This window comes from Mya arenaria, chromosome 5, assembly GCF_026914265.1.
Source record: "Mya arenaria isolate MELC-2E11 chromosome 5, ASM2691426v1".
Lineage (NCBI taxonomy): Eukaryota > Metazoa > Mollusca > Bivalvia > Myida > Myidae > Mya > Mya arenaria.
In genome coordinates this window covers 30,280,930-30,299,673 of record NC_069126.1, presented here as the reverse complement: position 1 = coordinate 30,299,673, position 18,744 = coordinate 30,280,930, and the positions used below count along the sequence as shown (strand labels likewise).

At 33.0% G+C, this 18,744-nt stretch overlaps 1 protein-coding gene across 2 annotated transcripts in view; it reads right to left on the bottom strand.

Moving 5' to 3' along the window:
* Window positions 1–2,135: 2,135 nt before the first annotated feature.
* Window positions 2,136–18,744, bottom strand: part of LOC128234943 (hemicentin-1-like) — a 31,292-nt gene continuing 14,683 nt past the window's right edge. For both annotated transcript variants that reach the window (XM_052949594.1, XM_052949593.1), the window contains exons 6-18: window positions 18,160–18,426; window positions 15,966–16,298; window positions 15,381–15,647; window positions 13,852–14,142; window positions 13,309–13,626; window positions 11,685–12,017; window positions 11,112–11,378; window positions 9,592–9,882; window positions 9,048–9,365; window positions 8,514–8,618; window positions 8,126–8,147; window positions 7,655–7,743; window positions 2,136–3,326 (exon numbers count right to left, since the gene is read on the bottom strand). In XM_052949594.1, the coding sequence (XP_052805554.1) occupies window positions 3,271–3,326; window positions 7,655–7,743; window positions 8,126–8,147; window positions 8,514–8,618; window positions 9,048–9,365; window positions 9,592–9,882; window positions 11,112–11,378; window positions 11,685–12,017; window positions 13,309–13,626; window positions 13,852–14,142; window positions 15,381–15,647; window positions 15,966–16,298; window positions 18,160–18,426 (2,957 nt within the window). In that variant the 3' untranslated portion in view covers window positions 2,136–3,270. The remainder of the gene's footprint in view (window positions 3,327–7,654; window positions 7,744–8,125; window positions 8,148–8,513; window positions 8,619–9,047; window positions 9,366–9,591; window positions 9,883–11,111; window positions 11,379–11,684; window positions 12,018–13,308; window positions 13,627–13,851; window positions 14,143–15,380; window positions 15,648–15,965; window positions 16,299–18,159; window positions 18,427–18,744) is intronic.

The window sequence follows — 18,744 nt, the reverse complement described above, 5'->3', positions numbered from 1 at the left end:
GTCATTTCAGGTTGTTGGAGCATAGTGCACAGACAAAATGTAATCCTAGTTAGAGCTACCCTGGTTCTTTAACGTGCACCAGTGTACAGCACTGTCACACGGGATCCCCATTTAACGGATCCGCCACATGTAAACTATGTATGCACGTTTACTCTATATACGAAATGTGTTTATAAAATAAGGTTACATAAAATTCAGGATCTAACAGTCTTATACATATGGTAAAATATATTTCATGTATTTAAGATTGTTTGCAACAAGGTATATCATTATTGAAAAAAAATCCGATAGTAGCTCAATTCCTTTTGCTTTATATCACCCTATAACCTATTTTTGTTAACACCTTGAAGCTTATGTTTCTAGACAAAATGTGTTCCTATGTCTCGCGACGGACCGACCGACGGCTGGGACAAAGTGATTTCTGTATTACGCTTTGGTGAGGGTATAAAACAACCCTTATATACAGACATATATTGTTAAAAATAGTTATATAGGATTAAAACCATGTAACAATATTTGCAAAGCGTTATTCAATATTTGTTTTATTTACTTGTCACTGAGTTACAGTCATTTTCAAGGTGTCGCTATTTCTTGGGACAATAATTTCTTTTATTATTGTCTGTCAGACTTACTTATCGTTTGCGATTAACACATGTACTCATTTGTAAAAAAAATCAAGTTTCTACACTGTATTACCAAAATATGACAAATGTGACTAATGCTAGCTCTGTTTAAACGTCCCATCGTTTTTTGAAAGTTTAACGTTAAACAATATATGTTTTAGTCATAAATAATGAAACCACAACCGGTTTCATTTTTAATCACCACTTGTATGGTACCAAGTTCAAATGATGTCAACAGTATTTTGACATAATGCCATCAGTGGGTTACATCTAGCTACTTAGGTCAGGATTGAAAATATTTTTAAGATATAATTCTTCAACCTCCTTTTGATAAAGTCATCGTTGGTCATCTTGTAAAACAGGAATATTTGGTACTTTGGTGATTGTTGTCTGCAGTTGTCTTGACGTGCGAGGGTTGTTCGTGACGTTCGTGGACCATTATTATTCTATAATGGTATTAAATCTACAACAATTTGAATAAGATGCATATCATTTTAGATATAAATTCCATTCGAAAGTTAAACACTGAACAACGTATAAAATATAAACGTGTCTGAAAGAAGATCAATTTCAAAGATAGCTGATATAGTCTGTAGGGAGCACTGTTATGTCGAAACAAAACGCCAAATAAAAGCGCTTATATTAACGCAATTAAATTAAAAATTGGTGCCATATCCGTATGTAGTAGAAATATTGACGGCATTTCCCTTTTTTTAATCTGCAATGCGTTCAGTACGGCCATCATTTACCTAACGTAGGTAAACTTGATTGTATTGTATCCCTGTTGCAAAGCAGCGAATACACTACAAGCGGTGAACCAAACAGCATACGTTCACCACAAACGCGTATACTGAATGTATTGACAGTATCAACAGGCATTTAGTGAGGACGCTCAACCCTGAAGTTTATGAAGCGTGTTTCGGCGTATTGTTCCAGGATATTTGTGTCTCAATAGTACAAGCGTTCCAGAGACGGTGAAAATAGCGTGTATGAATCGCCCAAAATGGGTCAGTCGCCTTGGACTGAACGCGATGGTTATGCGATATTGCTCTAACTGACCACAGGAAAACCGTTCGGGAAGGAAGTAAAACAACTGAAATTTGTGCAAATGTTGTGTATCTGAATATAATCTAGATTCTAGACATGCTAAAAGTATGCGTGCGATCGGTGCCCCATCTTCTTAGCGATGAGCAGAAAGAAAGACGAATCTTTTGACCCTATTTATTTTTTTTCCGTATCGAAATATTATAATCAGATATAAATGCTTTTCACGAACTTTACGAACTGCCCTCGTACATATTATCTTTGATCCATAATGTTATTCTAATGTAAACTTTTGACAAACGAATAGTTTTTTTCAAAATACCAAGCCCAATATTCACATCATTTATTTTTATTACATGATGACGTATCTACATTATTTTTAAATATTCAATAAACATTATAAATACATATGCATCATTGAAACATCTATATACAGTATATAAAACAATGTAGACAAATGGGAAAGACTGTGCACATATATTACATTAAGCAATGAATTTTATATCGTGTTAAAGTTGGTAAACATGTAAATGATAAGGCAAAATAAAATACAAGTTGTTGTTTTGCAAAATCAACCAGTGATAGGGTCAATCCCTATCAACTACGAAAACCACTCCAGTGCCATTGCCATGTTACTGCCCTATTACACTAGTAAAACACATGTAATACGAGTTCAGTCGTCGCACCTGTTTCAATAACTTGCCGAACAAGAAACACAAGTAATCTTAGGTGGTTTATATTAATTACTTTGTAAGGGAAAACATGTAACTGTTTTAAGAGCAACACGTACAGTTAATATAGTATTAATATATAACAATAAAACATTGAACAAAAAACAGCATTAAAATTAAAAAGCTGATGACACCTTATAATACAAATGGATTGATTATGTCATACACGTGAGTAGTATTCGCCGGGTAATTGTTCCTACAGGCAGACAATAATAATTGACATATTTCTGATAATGTTTCATCATATCAAAATATATGTAAATTACTAAAATCAATACACCAGTACTTTTAGAAGATTAAACAGCACGGTTATATTAGAACGATTAATGGAGGCCTATTCCAAAGAGAGTTGCCGATTCTGTTGAATGAACGATAGTTGAGTTGATTATCACAGAATCGTCTTTACTTTTGCGATCTAAACAGTTTTGGCATAACTCGTCACAGCGTTAATCTTGGAATGGAAGGGATGATCTCCGTAAACTTCAGCGTTAGTTCATCTGAAGCCTCTAGGTCACTCAGAAGCTAAACGATGAACAGGAGATAGAGTCAGGTCTTAAGTATTTCCCGTTAACAAATAGGTCCGTCCGTAACTACTTTTTCTTGGAATGAATTGAAAGAAAACTAACGAGATATATTAGATGTTGATAATTAAGTGTCAAGTTGTATGTCATTATTTGCTTTTATATGAAATAGATTGACTCTTTTTGGATGGATATACATTTCGTTCACAATTCGCAGCATAATCTCATTTTCTTATCAGTATATATACATATTTAACAATCTACAAATGACATTGCGGAGTATCGATAACAATTGATCATCATTGCTCATGAGCTCTTGAGCTCATCATACATTGAATTCGGATGTTCCACTTAAAGCGCTGTCTGCACTTGGTTCTTCGCCATCGTGTTTTGGTATACGGCATCCTCTGCACATGAAAGGCAAATATAAATAATATCAGTTTTTTAGTCATCTCATAAAAAGGCTATATATCCACAGATTAGGTTATACATTCATCATTTTTAATCGTGAAATAGTTTGCATAAAACATTGTTTAAGCTCTGATATTTAGAAATGAGTATTAAATTTATAGAAAATAAACAAATTGTGTTGTTTTACATTATTTATTTCATTTAAATTCCGAGGTTTTGAATTTGACCTATTTTGGCAGAAAAAAAGATAAGCAATGTAAAATTAAAAGGGCATAATTCTGTCAAAAAATGATGGATTTTTAAAAGTTATGCACATTTGATTTTGTTATGACGTAACCTTTAAAATGTTTATTACTTTACAAACTCAAATACCGCATGAAATTATTTGTTTACGTTGTTATTGCTAAAGCATTTGTTTTGTGTGATCAAGAGGCTCTTATCTACAAATGTACCACTGTAAGGAAAGCGAAGAACTATAAAGCACCTATATTGAAACAAAGGCTTCTAACGCATTACATTAAGTCCACTATCCAAACACCATAAGAAAATTAAGATCAATAAAACATCAATAAAGGTGATGCAACACAGAAAGTTTTGTATCATTGAAGCAACGTAACTGTTTGACATTTAAGGGTCTTAAAACAAGTGTCCCATTCTAGTTGACATTTGTTTATGCTTGCATGTGGTAAAAAGATTTTTGTCAGTATCGTACCAAACATATCTTGCATATATATTAATGGTCTCATAAATTTGATTAAACATGCTTTTTTCAGGAACGTTTTGAAGATTAAGGTAAAAGTCACCGAACAAATTTATTTTCAAACATTTACTGATTGATCGTTGCATTTCCAAAAGGACATTTTAATTGGAGAGATAGAAGACACACGAAAACTTTTTATGAATGGCAAACGATAAAAAAAAATGACAAAAAAAATGAAAGCAAGGAAGCTTTTCTTTTGTAAAAGATCAATTCCGATAATGATCTTGCACATATCTTTCCACGACTGACACTTACTTTAAAAATAAACTAATCACAACCAAACAATCATAAACATTTTAATACAAATATGCTTTTATCATAACATTTCGAGGTTAAAATATAAATATAAGTGTATACACAGTACGCTCAAAAGAATATCATGAACAAAAAGGAACATCGTATTGTCTAAAGCTGACATGCTTTAACAAATCACATTGAAAATACCAAAATGATAAGACAACAATGACAGTTTCCTAGGGAATCTAGACTCTGGTTACAATGGCGAATGTTGATAAAAATGGACTTAAAACTCATATTGACATGATATCCACAAAAATTAAGTCATATAAAATATAGTGTTGAACTTTTAGAACAAATAACTGACCGACTATAAAATGTCCAGTTTCTGTTTTATTTTTAAAACAATACAGAATTTTCCAAAAATAAATATTATTGTGATTGAATATTGAAATCAAACTGTGCCTTAATAATCGGTCTTAATAAATAAGTTTTAACCATAAACATACAAGCAATTAAACTGCGCTTCAATCCGTAAACCTACTTACTATAAATTCACAAACAAATTCTTTGGTGCTGTTATTTGGAATAATAACTTTGCTAATTACATGTTTGGTATAGAGTGTTCTTTGATATTAAAGGAAAATGTAGAGACAAGCTGTGAGATACATAGTATGAATGCCGCATATTGGAGACACATACAAATTGTAAAGTGTTTTGTCAAATTACACAGAGCTGAACTTGTAAGGTTGCATGTTGGAACTCTTTGGCCTAATGCAATTTGTGAAGCTATCATGAACCTGAAAAATATTATAGAGGAATAAGTTGGTTTCAATACACATGTACATATAATCAATCATAAACATGCATTCAGTAGATTTGAAGTGACTCTCTTATGCAAATTCAATACATACACTTGTATAACAGAATAAATTTTGAGTGGTAATCCTTTAACTACTTACTAAATAATGCATTAATGGAAATATTAATTGCTGATAACACGATTGTAACTGTGTAATTAATAGCTGAACACGCGAATATATTAAATGATTGGTGAGTGCTAAAAGATTTACTATGATATTCTATCGTCTCATAAGGTTGAAATATAGTGTTTTCTGCACTTTTATTTTAAATTAAATTCGGTATCCTTCAAACGAACCATCTTTTTCGATATTAATTCATCCTTTTTTGGTATATATAAACATTTGCATTAATTGTGGAAAATTTTGTTTTAGGAGTAAGAGCACATACATATATACATATGATAACATTTAGTTTAAAAAAGGGTTTTGCAAAATCTCCAAAGAAGAAAAACAATATTAAATTTAACATTTTAGTCTTTTCTTCTAAATATTTCCACCTTATAGTGTTAAAACAATAACATGATTTAATACAAATGTTCATTTAAGAATGTTATGTTTTGCTTTCATTCTGGAGACATATCAGTCTGGTGACAATGAAGCTGAAAGTAAAAAGAAACATTAACGATGAATTATTATTCAGAAAGGCATAATTATTTGCAATGAGATGCGTTGTCTTTACACAGTCTTGTACGAACTAGAATTATTTTAAGTATCAATTCAACTTAAAAGCTCAGAACAAAATGTCACATTAAAACGGATTTATTTACAAGTTTAACAATGTCTCACTATACACAATAAGTGTTAAACTTTATTTACTGAGCTCTATATAATTTACAACAATGTATATCCAAAGAAATTACTCAAATTGAAATAATAAAGGCAGATGAGATTAAGATTAAGGAAATGGTATGTTCTGGAAAACATCTTTATAATGAATATGCATTTTTACCTCAGTTTTGCAGTCCTTACGACTTATTACAAAGTATTTGATTTTGAGTGATATCGATCTATAGGCAGATGTCACTTAATTTAAAAAAATGGCTTGTTTATGATAACGTATCTGTAACAAATAATAATAATATCTTTATTACCTAAGTTCTACACTCCTTCCTTTATTTCTGAGTGTTTGAATTTGAGTGATATGGCTGTAGTAGACGAAGAAAGAGGGGAAAAGATATATATGAAGAGGAGAAAACGACCAATAAATGTCAAAACTGACATTTTTTCAATAATGACAACGTTAAGTTGAAATTTATGACATCCATTCACTTTTTTGGTGAACTTAAGTTTATTTCAATAATCATATATATAATATTTGTTTGGTAGGAAATTGCAACCATTTATACTTTTTGAGTAGTTCTAATAATGTTGAAAAATGTTTGAACAGTTGAAAGATTTTATAGACAGTACTTTTAGAATCTTAGACATGCAAAACATAAAAATGTTTCCTGGACATACCAATTTAAGTTATTGAAGTTGTAAAGTTTTGAACCTTCATATCAAAACCTAATTTTTAGAAATCCTTAGTTTAAAGCAAGCGCCAAATTAAATTTAGTCATTTAGTTAGTGAGTATTAGAAACAATATGAATTTGACATGTGTATAAGATGTTTTCCTGATCATCCGTCTGAGCTGATTGTAAACATATGTGTTTAGTAGGAGAATGACTATCCTTATATCAGATCTTAATATCATAAAACATTTAAACCAACGCCATCCACAATAACGTGCAAACCCTAATAAATAGCAATCTAAACATAATATACAGAACGTTCTTCAATGTTAGCTTCAGTTTTTAACTTTTCACAAATGTTTACTTGCTAACCTTGTCAAACATTTTTTTCCGGCTCCATTCCGATAACATTGCATTTTATTGTTGCATACATAAGAGATAATAATACTGTTTTACTTTTTAGCACACTTTGACATGAATTGGACATATAAATCAACATGTGGTATAACATATTTTAGTTCTTGCAATAAGAAATGGAAAAAAACTACATAATATTTCATAAAAGGTATACCCAGCGATGCAGGAGATGTTCTTGTATCTTTGTCAATCCATTGACAATCAAAAATGGTCTTGAAATGGCCGAAAACGAAAGTATAAAATGGAAGTCGTCCTAAATGGCCGGGATAACGGCAGATTACAAAATATGCTTGTGATACCGGTACTCGTGTTGACTAACATTTGCATAATAAGTAGGTCGTCGAAATTACTACGCCGGTGATTCGTCGGGGGAATTCATGCGAAAATGAACGTCATTTCATTTATACAGAAAAAGAACAAGAGAGTGTTAATATTTAAAAGTATATGATTTTGAGGAGATTGTTTTGTTGAATTACATCCAATCATACAACATAGTGTACATGAAATGAATTGGCAATGTTTTAAAAAAGTAAATAGCTGAAAAAAAACGAAACAGCAATAGATAAGTTTTCAAACAATGAAATGTGATAATTACCTAAAGCGTCGTAAACAGGTGTGTTGTTCTTCGCTGATAGAGTTTCGTACGTTACGGCAGCGCTATGACCAGGAATCTCAGCAACAGGTCTGAATTGTTTCAAAGTTGACAAACATACAACTGTTTTACATGGAAAGTGGACGTTGAAAAATGAGTAACTTATTAAAACATAACATATCCAGATAATTTTATTTCGTTGCTTTAGATATATCAACAAAAATAACAAAACAAACCGTCATATTGAGAGTGTGGTGAGCTATCCTATGATTGATGGTAAATACGTTCAAATATTTCCCAATTACTATGTCAATGTAAAATTGAAAAAAATATAATAAAAATCGTAGACATCAATATAACCACACTTCAATAGCTCATAGAAATGCACAATATATAACTTTAAAAGATGTCACTATATAACTTCTTATATACAAATATTACTGAGATGTAAGTTGCCAATCTCTTTAAACTTACACCGTAGGTCTTGAACGTGAACCTGTAAATAAGATGTATGAAATGTTAAGTGTATACATATGAAAACCCATAACAAAATAGAACAGGATGGTCGCAATCAGAGATTTATGGCCTTAAATCCAATCCCAATCGAACGATTGAAGAACACATTGACAAATTGGAATCATTGCGCATTTTAGACTGTAAAATAATCAGTTTGTTCATTATAAACAATCGCAAGTTCAATTGCCTGCGCTATTGCTAAGTACATATATATATTAAACCTTATAATTTCCAAAAATTAGTTAACACGATCGAGACTCATTTGAGTTATATCACGACGGACATAGTACATCTTGTTTATAATAAGACTGTCTTCGTTAAAAGCGGAGCGAATCAAACATCGTACCTTTTCGAAGAAGACAGAAGACGACAACAATGGCTACCATCGTTATAACCCCAGCAGTAACACCACCAGCAATTGCAGCGATGTGTGGTTTAGCATCGGCAACTTCTGTAAGATGTTTACAACAATATCTCTAATTCGGTATGTGATAATGATTGTTTTGATGACCATATTCATCAGTTTCAAACGTTAAAAAGACGTTCAAAATACCAAATGATATACCTGTTGATGTGCTGATTGTTAGTGTTTGCTTCCCTGAATCACCTGCTAGATTCAGAGCATAGCATTTGGCAAAATAATATCTCCCTGGTACTATACTAATAAGGGTAACGTTCATCTTAGTATCTCCGTTATGTTGAACACTAACATCCAGCAAATCCGCCAAAGTATCTAATACTCGATATAAATTGTGGAACGTTTGTGGAGACCCATTGTCAATTAAATTGTCAATTAAAATAAATAAGTAACTTTCGAAATCTCAATAGCACAAAATACTTTTATGGACTTTAATGTTTAATGTTTGCATTATACTGATACCGAATGGTTGCAGAAACAAATCCTCGACTAGTTCCTTGCCAATGCCATTTTTAACTGAAAGACTGTAGGCGCCGAAATCATCAATATCAGTATCTACAATGGTCAAGCTACTCGACAAGCCACTTGTTGTAATTTCATATTTTGCGGTGATATTTGATAATTGTATGCACATTTTTCTCCTAAAACATCTTTTCCAGACGAACTGTGAAGCGCTCGGTACTGGGTATGCGACCACAGTGTACTGCAGTGTTACACTATTATGTAATCGAGCAGTAAAGTTCAACTTGATATCCTTACCAGGCGGGCGCCTAGGTGAACCTGAAAGAAGAACCCATATTTTAAGAGTATATAAAACTGCTATGATGAAGACGTTTATTTCACAAAGGATCAAATAAATAAGAAATAGATATAAAGCAAAAAAACGGAATATTTATGATTTGTGATTGAATCTAAATGAAATATTAACAAAATGTATGTTAAAAATGCAGGTTATGTAGATATATAAGCATGAAAGGCGATCAATGAAAGGTATCTGTAAACTTACATGTTACCAACATATGCAAATCCTTTGTTGAATGTTTTTTGAAATTAAACTGGTTGCTGGCATCACAAGTGTACAGCCCAGCATCCGTGCATGACAGATTTGCAATCGTGTACTCCAGCTGTGTCGAGTGATTGACGGATCTCCTCAGTTCACCGTCCTTTTTAATCTTGATGGTTGATGGAGGAATGCTATCCACCATGCAGGTAAATGTCGTACTACTTTTCTCTGTTTGTGTTACGTTTGCTTCATTTCTGTTTCCAGTGACATGAAACTGTGTTACACTTGACTTATCTAGAAAAAATATTGACATAGTGTAAGTACATATTTTATAGCATAATATTTTATGCAAGCATATAGTGTACGTTTTCTATTCACACATTCAAGGGTTGGAGTATACATATACATATTATGATTTTTTGGCCTACAGATATTCCTACACATATGTAATGTCGTTTGGCAGACTATTATATTTTCAAGCCATTACCTAACATTTGACAGGCGTTTGAATGTGTTAAACCAACCTATATTTGACCTAGTGATTAACGTTCTATGTATAAATGTGCCAAATCCAAGCTTGAATGGGGATTTAGACACACGCTACGGCCATATTTTACGAAGATGAAGGAGATTTGACAAAGTGATAGTATGTTGTCCCGTCTACACATAATCGAACTTGACGTTGTAATACTTACAACGATATCATAACACACCATGATCGCTTTGTGAGCTAGAGACATGATAACCAAAAACCTGTATAAATAACGCCCATGATTTCTAGAGCAATTTCTATGTTCAGAATAGTATAAAAATATATGTCAATATTAGCATGTCTTAGGAAGTTAAATTCCGTCTGCATATTTCTGATTCTGTCTTTATAATTATCAAAATTACAATCGAATAGTTCCAGACATTTATTTACTTATGTAAATCTAACAAAATCATGACAACTATCAACTTTGGTAATCCAATGGAACTAACAACATAGTTTGTTTTCATTATGCATTTGCTCTGTGGTAAAAGAGGTTTGGCAATATGATGATGCAACAAATTCGTGTTTATTATTTTTAATGCATTCTATACATTATGCATCATAGTAACTCAATTAGCATACTAAAATCTAAATAAATGTTTCCGTTTTTCTAATTCACTTTTGATTTGCCGATTTTAATTCAGGAAACAGCTGCAACTTAAAAATCAGGAACACGCTTTCAACTACAGTAAAAAATAGTAACCCATAATAAAATATAGTAATGCATATTACTTCGAAAAATAACTTGTCTGTATTAACTGCCACTACCAATACAAAAGAGTTTTCAAACTTTCGTCCCAAACCAATTGCAAAATCTAATACTGACATGTAATGAAAAGGTAAGTAACGTATAAGCTGTTTAATTTGCTGTTCATCTGGACCGCAATATAATTAATGACCTGGACCTAAGTCCTTTGTAATAATGATGTCATGCTTCAAATGCATTATTTTCACATCTTATAAGTAAATTACTGTACAATAATATACATACACTGAACATTAAGGTGCATGGTTCCGCTATTTCCAGTCTGGGCGGGAGATCCAGCAGGCGTCGCGGTGCATGTGTACATGTCGTCATCTAATTTCTGCACAGAGGCAATACTGAAAAACGGGCTGTTCCATTGCCTACGGTCAATTGACCTCGTCCAGACAAAGGATGTCTGAGAAGGGGGGTTCCCAGGGATGAAAGAACATGAATAGTTTACGACACTGCCCTCCAAAACGTCATAAGTCTGAGGAAGTTGCACTTTAGGTCCAACTACAGAAGTAAACATGTAGTGAATTAGTTATATTATTGCTTTGAATAGGAAACGATTTTTAAGTATTTAAATGTTTATACAATGATTATTATGATTGAAACACATAGCAAAATGCGGTGTTCCAAAATGAACTTCGCCTTTGTTAACCTGATACTACACATCTTGTCTGTAACACCTATTTACAACCAGTGTAACTAAAAGTACACTGTATGATTACAGCCAATACCCGCCTTTGTTTTCCCAGCAATACATGACCTGTAATTTGCTATATAATAAACGTGTCTGTACATTAAAAACATACTTACACTGAACATCTAAGACAACGCTGGAGGAGTATAGCCAATCCCCACCGTTGTTTGCCCTGCAGTACACGCCCACTTTATGATCGTTTCTCTGCACAGTCAAACTCAGTTTACCGACAGTCACAATCAGGGTACCAATTGCGCTAGTGTTTGTCTCTTTCCCGGTAATAATTTCCGTGTCATCCGACCTGTCCAGTGTACCGTTATCCTTGTACCACTCAACGGTGGCCTGTGGGTTCCCAACAGATGTCTCACATCGGAACTGCTGGGCAGTGTCTTCTATGATGGACACGGAGTTGCCCGCCGGTGATACCATAGACACCGATGTTATCCCGACTGTAAACAAACACTTTACACTGAACTATAACAACTAGTGCCAGTAATTATGGAATATAATAATCAGCATGTTTATATTTGTTTTAATATCTGTATTTGCAGAAGAGTTATTAAAAACCTAGTATCATCTGCCTAAAGGGCATACATGCTATGTGTATTGTGTTTACGTTTTAGGTCTTAAAGTAAATCGTTAATCTTATTGTCATACAACATCGACTTCATTCAATGTTTTAATAGGTTATTCTAAACAAGTAATCCGATAAGCTAAATCGTTCTCATATCCAATTAAGACAAACATTGCATACCAGCTCAGATCTTAATTTAGTGATATCAATAAATTGTGGGTATACCAAGTTAAATTGGCTTCTTGTGAGTAATTATACAAATCAAGTTAAGATATCAATTAATACTAAAAAATGGGAATTTCATAGACAAGCCATTGAACACATGTACACAGAAGGGTTGATGCAGAGGTATTACACTTCGCTGGAAATCGAGACAATGACTGTAATCTTAGATTTTTCAGTGTTTTCTATATAATTTATGAGATCATATAATTCATATACTTCACATCATTGGTAAATAGTAATAATTCTTAGGCCAAGGACATTTTTTTTGTATTCATACATACTTTACAAAAAGAAAGCGGCTAATGACGATAATACATACTTGTTACAAAGATAATAAATACTTGTGACGACGACATGACACATTTGTAACAACGATAAAATAGAATGGTTGCGACAATGATACAAATAAACGCACATATTACGACAATAAAACATATCAACACACTAAGTCTTACTGTTTACGACAAATATAACTTCTAACGTCGATAATACATACTTGCTACGACAATAATGCGTACATCTAACAATAATGATACATACTTCTAACGACTATAATTCATACTTCTTAAGACAATGATACTTACTTCATACTGACACTAGTCCTTTGTTGAAAAACAGATTGACAGAAATAAACTCAATGAAACTGTTTTTGGTGCGTTCGTTAGAATCGATTTACGTAAAATGAATAAACAGAAAATATGAAAAATCCTCGATTGTCATTTGCACACACAACAATTTCAAACACAAAATTCACGTCAAACCAAATTTTAAACTAAATATGAATTTGCATGTATATTATAGTGTAATACAAATCTATATATGAAATCAAAATTAGTTAATTTATTCTGTAAAGACGATATTGATTTAATTATGTTGTTTTTGTATATTTCATTAAAACTTTTTATGGATCTTAACGTTTAATGTTTGCATTATACTGATACCGAATGGTTGCAGAAACAAATCCTCGACTAGTTCCTTGCCAATGCCATTTTTAACTGAAAGACTGTAGGCTCCGAAATCATCAATATCAGTATCTACAATGGTCAAGCTACTCGACAAGCCACTTGTTGTAATTTCATATTTTGCGGTGATATTTGATAATTGTATGCACATTTTTCTCCTAAAACATCTTTTCCAGACGAACTGTGAAGCGCTCGGTACTGGGTATGCGACCACAGTGTACTGCAGTGTTACACTATTATGTAATCGAGCAGTAAAGTTCAACTTGATATCCTTACCAGGCGGGCGCCTAGGTGAACCTGAAAGAAGAACCCATATTTTAAGAGTATATAAAACTGCTATGATGAAGACGTTTATTTCACAAAGGATCAAATAAATAAGAAATAGATATAAAGCAAAAAACGGAATATTTATGATTTGTGATTGAATCTCAATGAAATATTAACAAAATGTATGTTAAAAATGCAGGTTATGTAGATATATAAGCATGAAAGGCGATCAATGAAAGGTATCTGTAAACTTACATGTTACCAACATATGCAAATCCTTTGTTGAATGTTTTTTGAAATTAAACTGGTTGCTGGCATCACAAGTGTACAGCCCAGCATCCGTGCATGACAGATTTTCAATCGTGTACTCCAGCTGTGTCGAGTGATTGACGGATCTCCGCAGTTCACCGTCCTTTTTAATCTTGATGGTTGATGGAGGGTTGCTATCCACCATGCAGGTAAATGTCGTACTACTTTTCTCTGTTTGTGTTACGTTTGCTTCGTTTCTGTTTCCAGTGACATGAAACTGTGTTACACTTGACTTATCTAGAAAAAATATTGACATAGTGTAAGTACATATTTTATAGCATAATATTTTATGCAAGCATATAGTGTACGTTTTCTATTCACACATTCAAGGGTTGGAGTATACATATACATAATATTATTACGATTTTTTGGCCTACATATATTACTACACATATGTAATGTCGTTTGGCAGACTATTATATTTTCAAGCCATTACCTAACATTTGACAGGCGTTTGAATGTGTTAAACCAACCTATATTTGACCTAGTAATTAACGTTCTATGTATAAATGTGCCAAATCCAAGCTTGAAGGGGGATTTAGACACACGCTACGGCCATATTTTACGAAGATGAAGGAGATTTGACAAAGTGATAGTATGTTGTCCCGTCTACACATAATCGAACTTGACGTTGTTATACGTACAACGATATCATAACACACCATGATCGCTTTGTGAGCTAGAGATATGATAACCAAAAACCTGTATAAATAGCGACCATGATTGGACAGAGAGCAATTTCTATGTTCAGAATAGTATAAAAATATATGTCAATATTAGCATGTCTTAGGAAGTACAATTCCGTCTGCATATTTCTGATTCTGTCTTTATAATTATCAAAATTACAATCGAATAGTTCCAGACATTTATTTACTTATGTAAATCTAACAAAACCATGACAACTATCAACTTTGGTAATCCAATGGAACTAACAACATAGTTTGTTTTCATTATGCATTTGCTCTGTGGTAAAAGAGGTTTGGCAATATGATGATGCAACAAATTCGTGTTCATTATTTTTAATGCATTCTATACATTATGCCTCATAGTAACTCAATTAGCATACTAAAATCTAAATAAATGTTTCCGTTTTTCTAATTCACTTTTGATTTGCCGATTTTAATTCAGGAAACAGCTGCAACTTAAAAATCAGGAACACGCTTTCAACTACAGTAAACAATAGTAACCCATAATAAAATATAGTAATTCATATTACTTTGAAAAATAACTTGTCTGTATTAACTGCCACTACCAATACAAAAGAGTTTTCAAACTTTCGTCCCAAACCAATTGCAAAATCTAATACTGACATGTAATGAAAAGGTAAGTAACGTTTAAGCTGTTTAATTTGCTGTTCATCTGGACCGCAATATAATTAATGACCTGGACCTACGTCCTTTGTAATAATGATGTCATGCTTCAAATGCATTATTTTCACATCTTATAAGTAAATTACTGTACAATAATATACATACACTGAACATTAAGGTGCATGGTTCCGCTATTTCCAGTCTGGGCGGGAGATCCAGCAGGCGTCGCGGTGCATGTGTACATGTCGTCATCTAATTTCTGCACAGAGGCAATACTGAAAAACTGGCTGTTCCATTGCCTACGGTCAATTGACCTCGTCCAGACAAAGGATGTCTGAGAAGGGGGGTTCCCAGGGATGAAAGAACATGAATAGTTTACGACACTGCCCTCCAAAACGTCATAAGTCTGAGGAAGTTGCACTTTAGGTCCAACTACAGAAGTAAACATGTAGTGAATTAGTTATATTATTGCTTTGAATAAGAAACGGTTTTTAAGTATTTAAATGTTTATACAATGATTATTATGATTGAAACACATAGCAAAATGCGGTGTTCATCGTATATTTCCAAAAGGAACTTCGCCTTTGTTAACCTGATACTACACATCTTGTCTGTAACACCTATTTACAACCAGTGTAACTAAAAGTACACTGTATGATTACAGCCAATCCCCGCCTTTGTTTTCCCAGCAATACATGACCTGTAATTTGCTATATAATAAACGTGTCTGTACATTAAAAACATACTTACACTGAACATCTAAGACAACGCTGGAGGAGTATAGCCAATCCCCACCGTTGTTTGCCCTGCAGTACACGCCCACTTTATGATCGTTTCTCTGCACAGTCAAACTCAGTTTACCGACAGTCACAATCAGGGTAACACTTGCGCTAGTGTTTGTCTCTTTCCCGGTAATAATTTCCGTGTCATCCGACCTGTCCAGTATACCGTTATCCTTGTACCACTCAACGGTGGCCTGTGGGTTCCCAACAGATGTCTCACATCGGAAATGCTGGGCAGTGTCTTCTATGATGGACACGGAGTTGCCCGCCGGTGATACCATAGACACCGATGTTATCCCGACTGTAAACAAACACTTTACACTGAACTATAACAACTAGTGCCAGTAATTATGGAATTTATAATCAGCATGTTTATATTTGTTTTTATATCTGTATTTGCAGAAGAGTTATTAAAAACCTAGTATCATCTGCCTAAAGGGCATACATGCTATGTGTATTGTGTTTACGTTTTAGGTCTTAAAGTAAATCGTTAATCTTATTGTCATACAACATCGACTTCATTCAATGTTTTAATAGGTTATTCTAAACAAGTAATCCGATAAGCTAAATCGTTCTCATATCCAATTAAGACAAACATTGCATACCAGCTCAGATCTTAATTTAGTGATATCAATAAATTGTGGGTATACCAAGTTAAATTGGCTTCTTGTGAGTAATTATACAAATCAAGTTAAGATATCAATTAATACTAAAAAATGGGAACTTCATAGACAAGCCATTGAACACATGTACACAGAAGGGTTGATGCAGAGGTATTACACTTCGCTGGAAATCTAGACAATGACTGTAATCTTAGATCTTTCAGTGTTTTCTATATAATTTATGAGATCATATAATTCATTTACTTCACATCATTGGTAAATAGTAATAATTCTTAGGCCAAGGACATATTTTTTGTATTCATACATACTTTACAAAAAGAAAGCGGCTAATGACGATAATACATACTTGTTACAAAGATAATAAATACTTGTGACGACGACATGACACATTTGTAACAACGATAAAATAGAATGGTTGCGACAATGATACAAATAAACGCACATATTACGACAATAAAACATATCAACACACTAAGTCTTACTGTTTACGACAAATATAACTTCTAACGTCGATAATACATACTTGCTACGACAATAATGCGTACATCTAACAATAATGATACATACTTCTAACGACTATAATTCATACTTCTTAAGACAATGATACTTACTTCATACTGACACTAGTCCTTTGTTGAAAAATAGATTGACAGAAATAAACTCAATGAAACTGTTTTTGGTGCGTTCGTTAGAATCGATTTACGTAAAATGAATAAACAGAAAATATGAAAAATCCTCGATTGTCATTTGCACACACAACAATTTCAAACACAAAATTCACGTCAAACCAAATTTTAAACTAAATATGAATTTGCATGTATATTATAATATATGTCAATATTAGCATGTCTTAGGAAGTTAAATTGCGTCTGCATATTTCTGATTCTGTCTTTATAATTATCAAAATTACAATCGAATAGTTCCAAACATTTATTTACTTATGTAAATCTAACAAAACCATGACAACTATCAACTTTGGTAATCCAATGGAACTAACAACATAGTTTGTTTTCATTATGCATTTGCTCTGTGGTAAAAGAGGTTTGGCAATATGATGATGCAACAAATTCGTGTTCATTATTTTTAATGCATTCTATACATTATGCCTCATAGTAACTCAATTAGCATACTAAAATCTAAATAAATGTTTCCGTTTTTCTAATTCACTTTTGATTTGCCGATTTTAATTCAGGAAACAGCTGCAACTTAAAAATCAGGAACACGCTTTCAACTTCAGTAAAAAATAGTAACCCATAATAAAATATAGTAATGCATATTACTTTGAAAAATAACTTGTCTGTATTAACTGCCACTACCAATACAAAAGAGTTTTCAAACTTTCGTCCCAAACCAATTGCAAAATCTAATACTGACATGTAATGAAAAGGTAAGTAACGTTTAAGCTGTTTAATTTGCTGTTCATCTGGACCGCAATATAATTAATGACCTGGACCTACGTCCTTTGTAATAATGATGTCATGCTTCAAATGCATTATTTTCACATCTTATAAGTAAATTACTGTACAATAATATACATACACTGAACATTAAGGTGCATGGTTCCGCTATTTCCAGTCTGGGCGGGAGATCCAGCAGGCGTCGCGGTGCATGTGTACATGTCGTCATCTAATTTCTGCACAGAGGCAATGCTGAAAAACTGGCTGTTCCATTGCCTACGGTCAATTGACCTCGTCCAGACAAAGGATGTCTGAGAAGGGGGGTTCCCAGGGATGAAAGAACATGAATAGTTTACGACACTGCCCTCCAAAACGTCATAAGTCTGAGGAAGTTGCACTTTAGGTCCAACTACAGAAGTAAACATGTAGTGAATTAGTTATATTATTGCTTTGAATAGGAAACGATTTTTAAGTATTTAAATGTTTATACAATGATTATTATGATTGAAACACATAGCAAAATGCGGTGTTCATCGTATATTTCCAAAATGAACTTCGCCTTTGTTAACCTGATACTACACATCTTGTCTGTAACACCTATTTACAACCAGTGTAACTAAAAGTACACTGTATGATTACAGCCAATCCCCGCCTTTGTTTTCCCAGCAATACATGACCTGTATTTTGCTATATAATAAACGTGCCTGTACATTAAAAACATACTTAC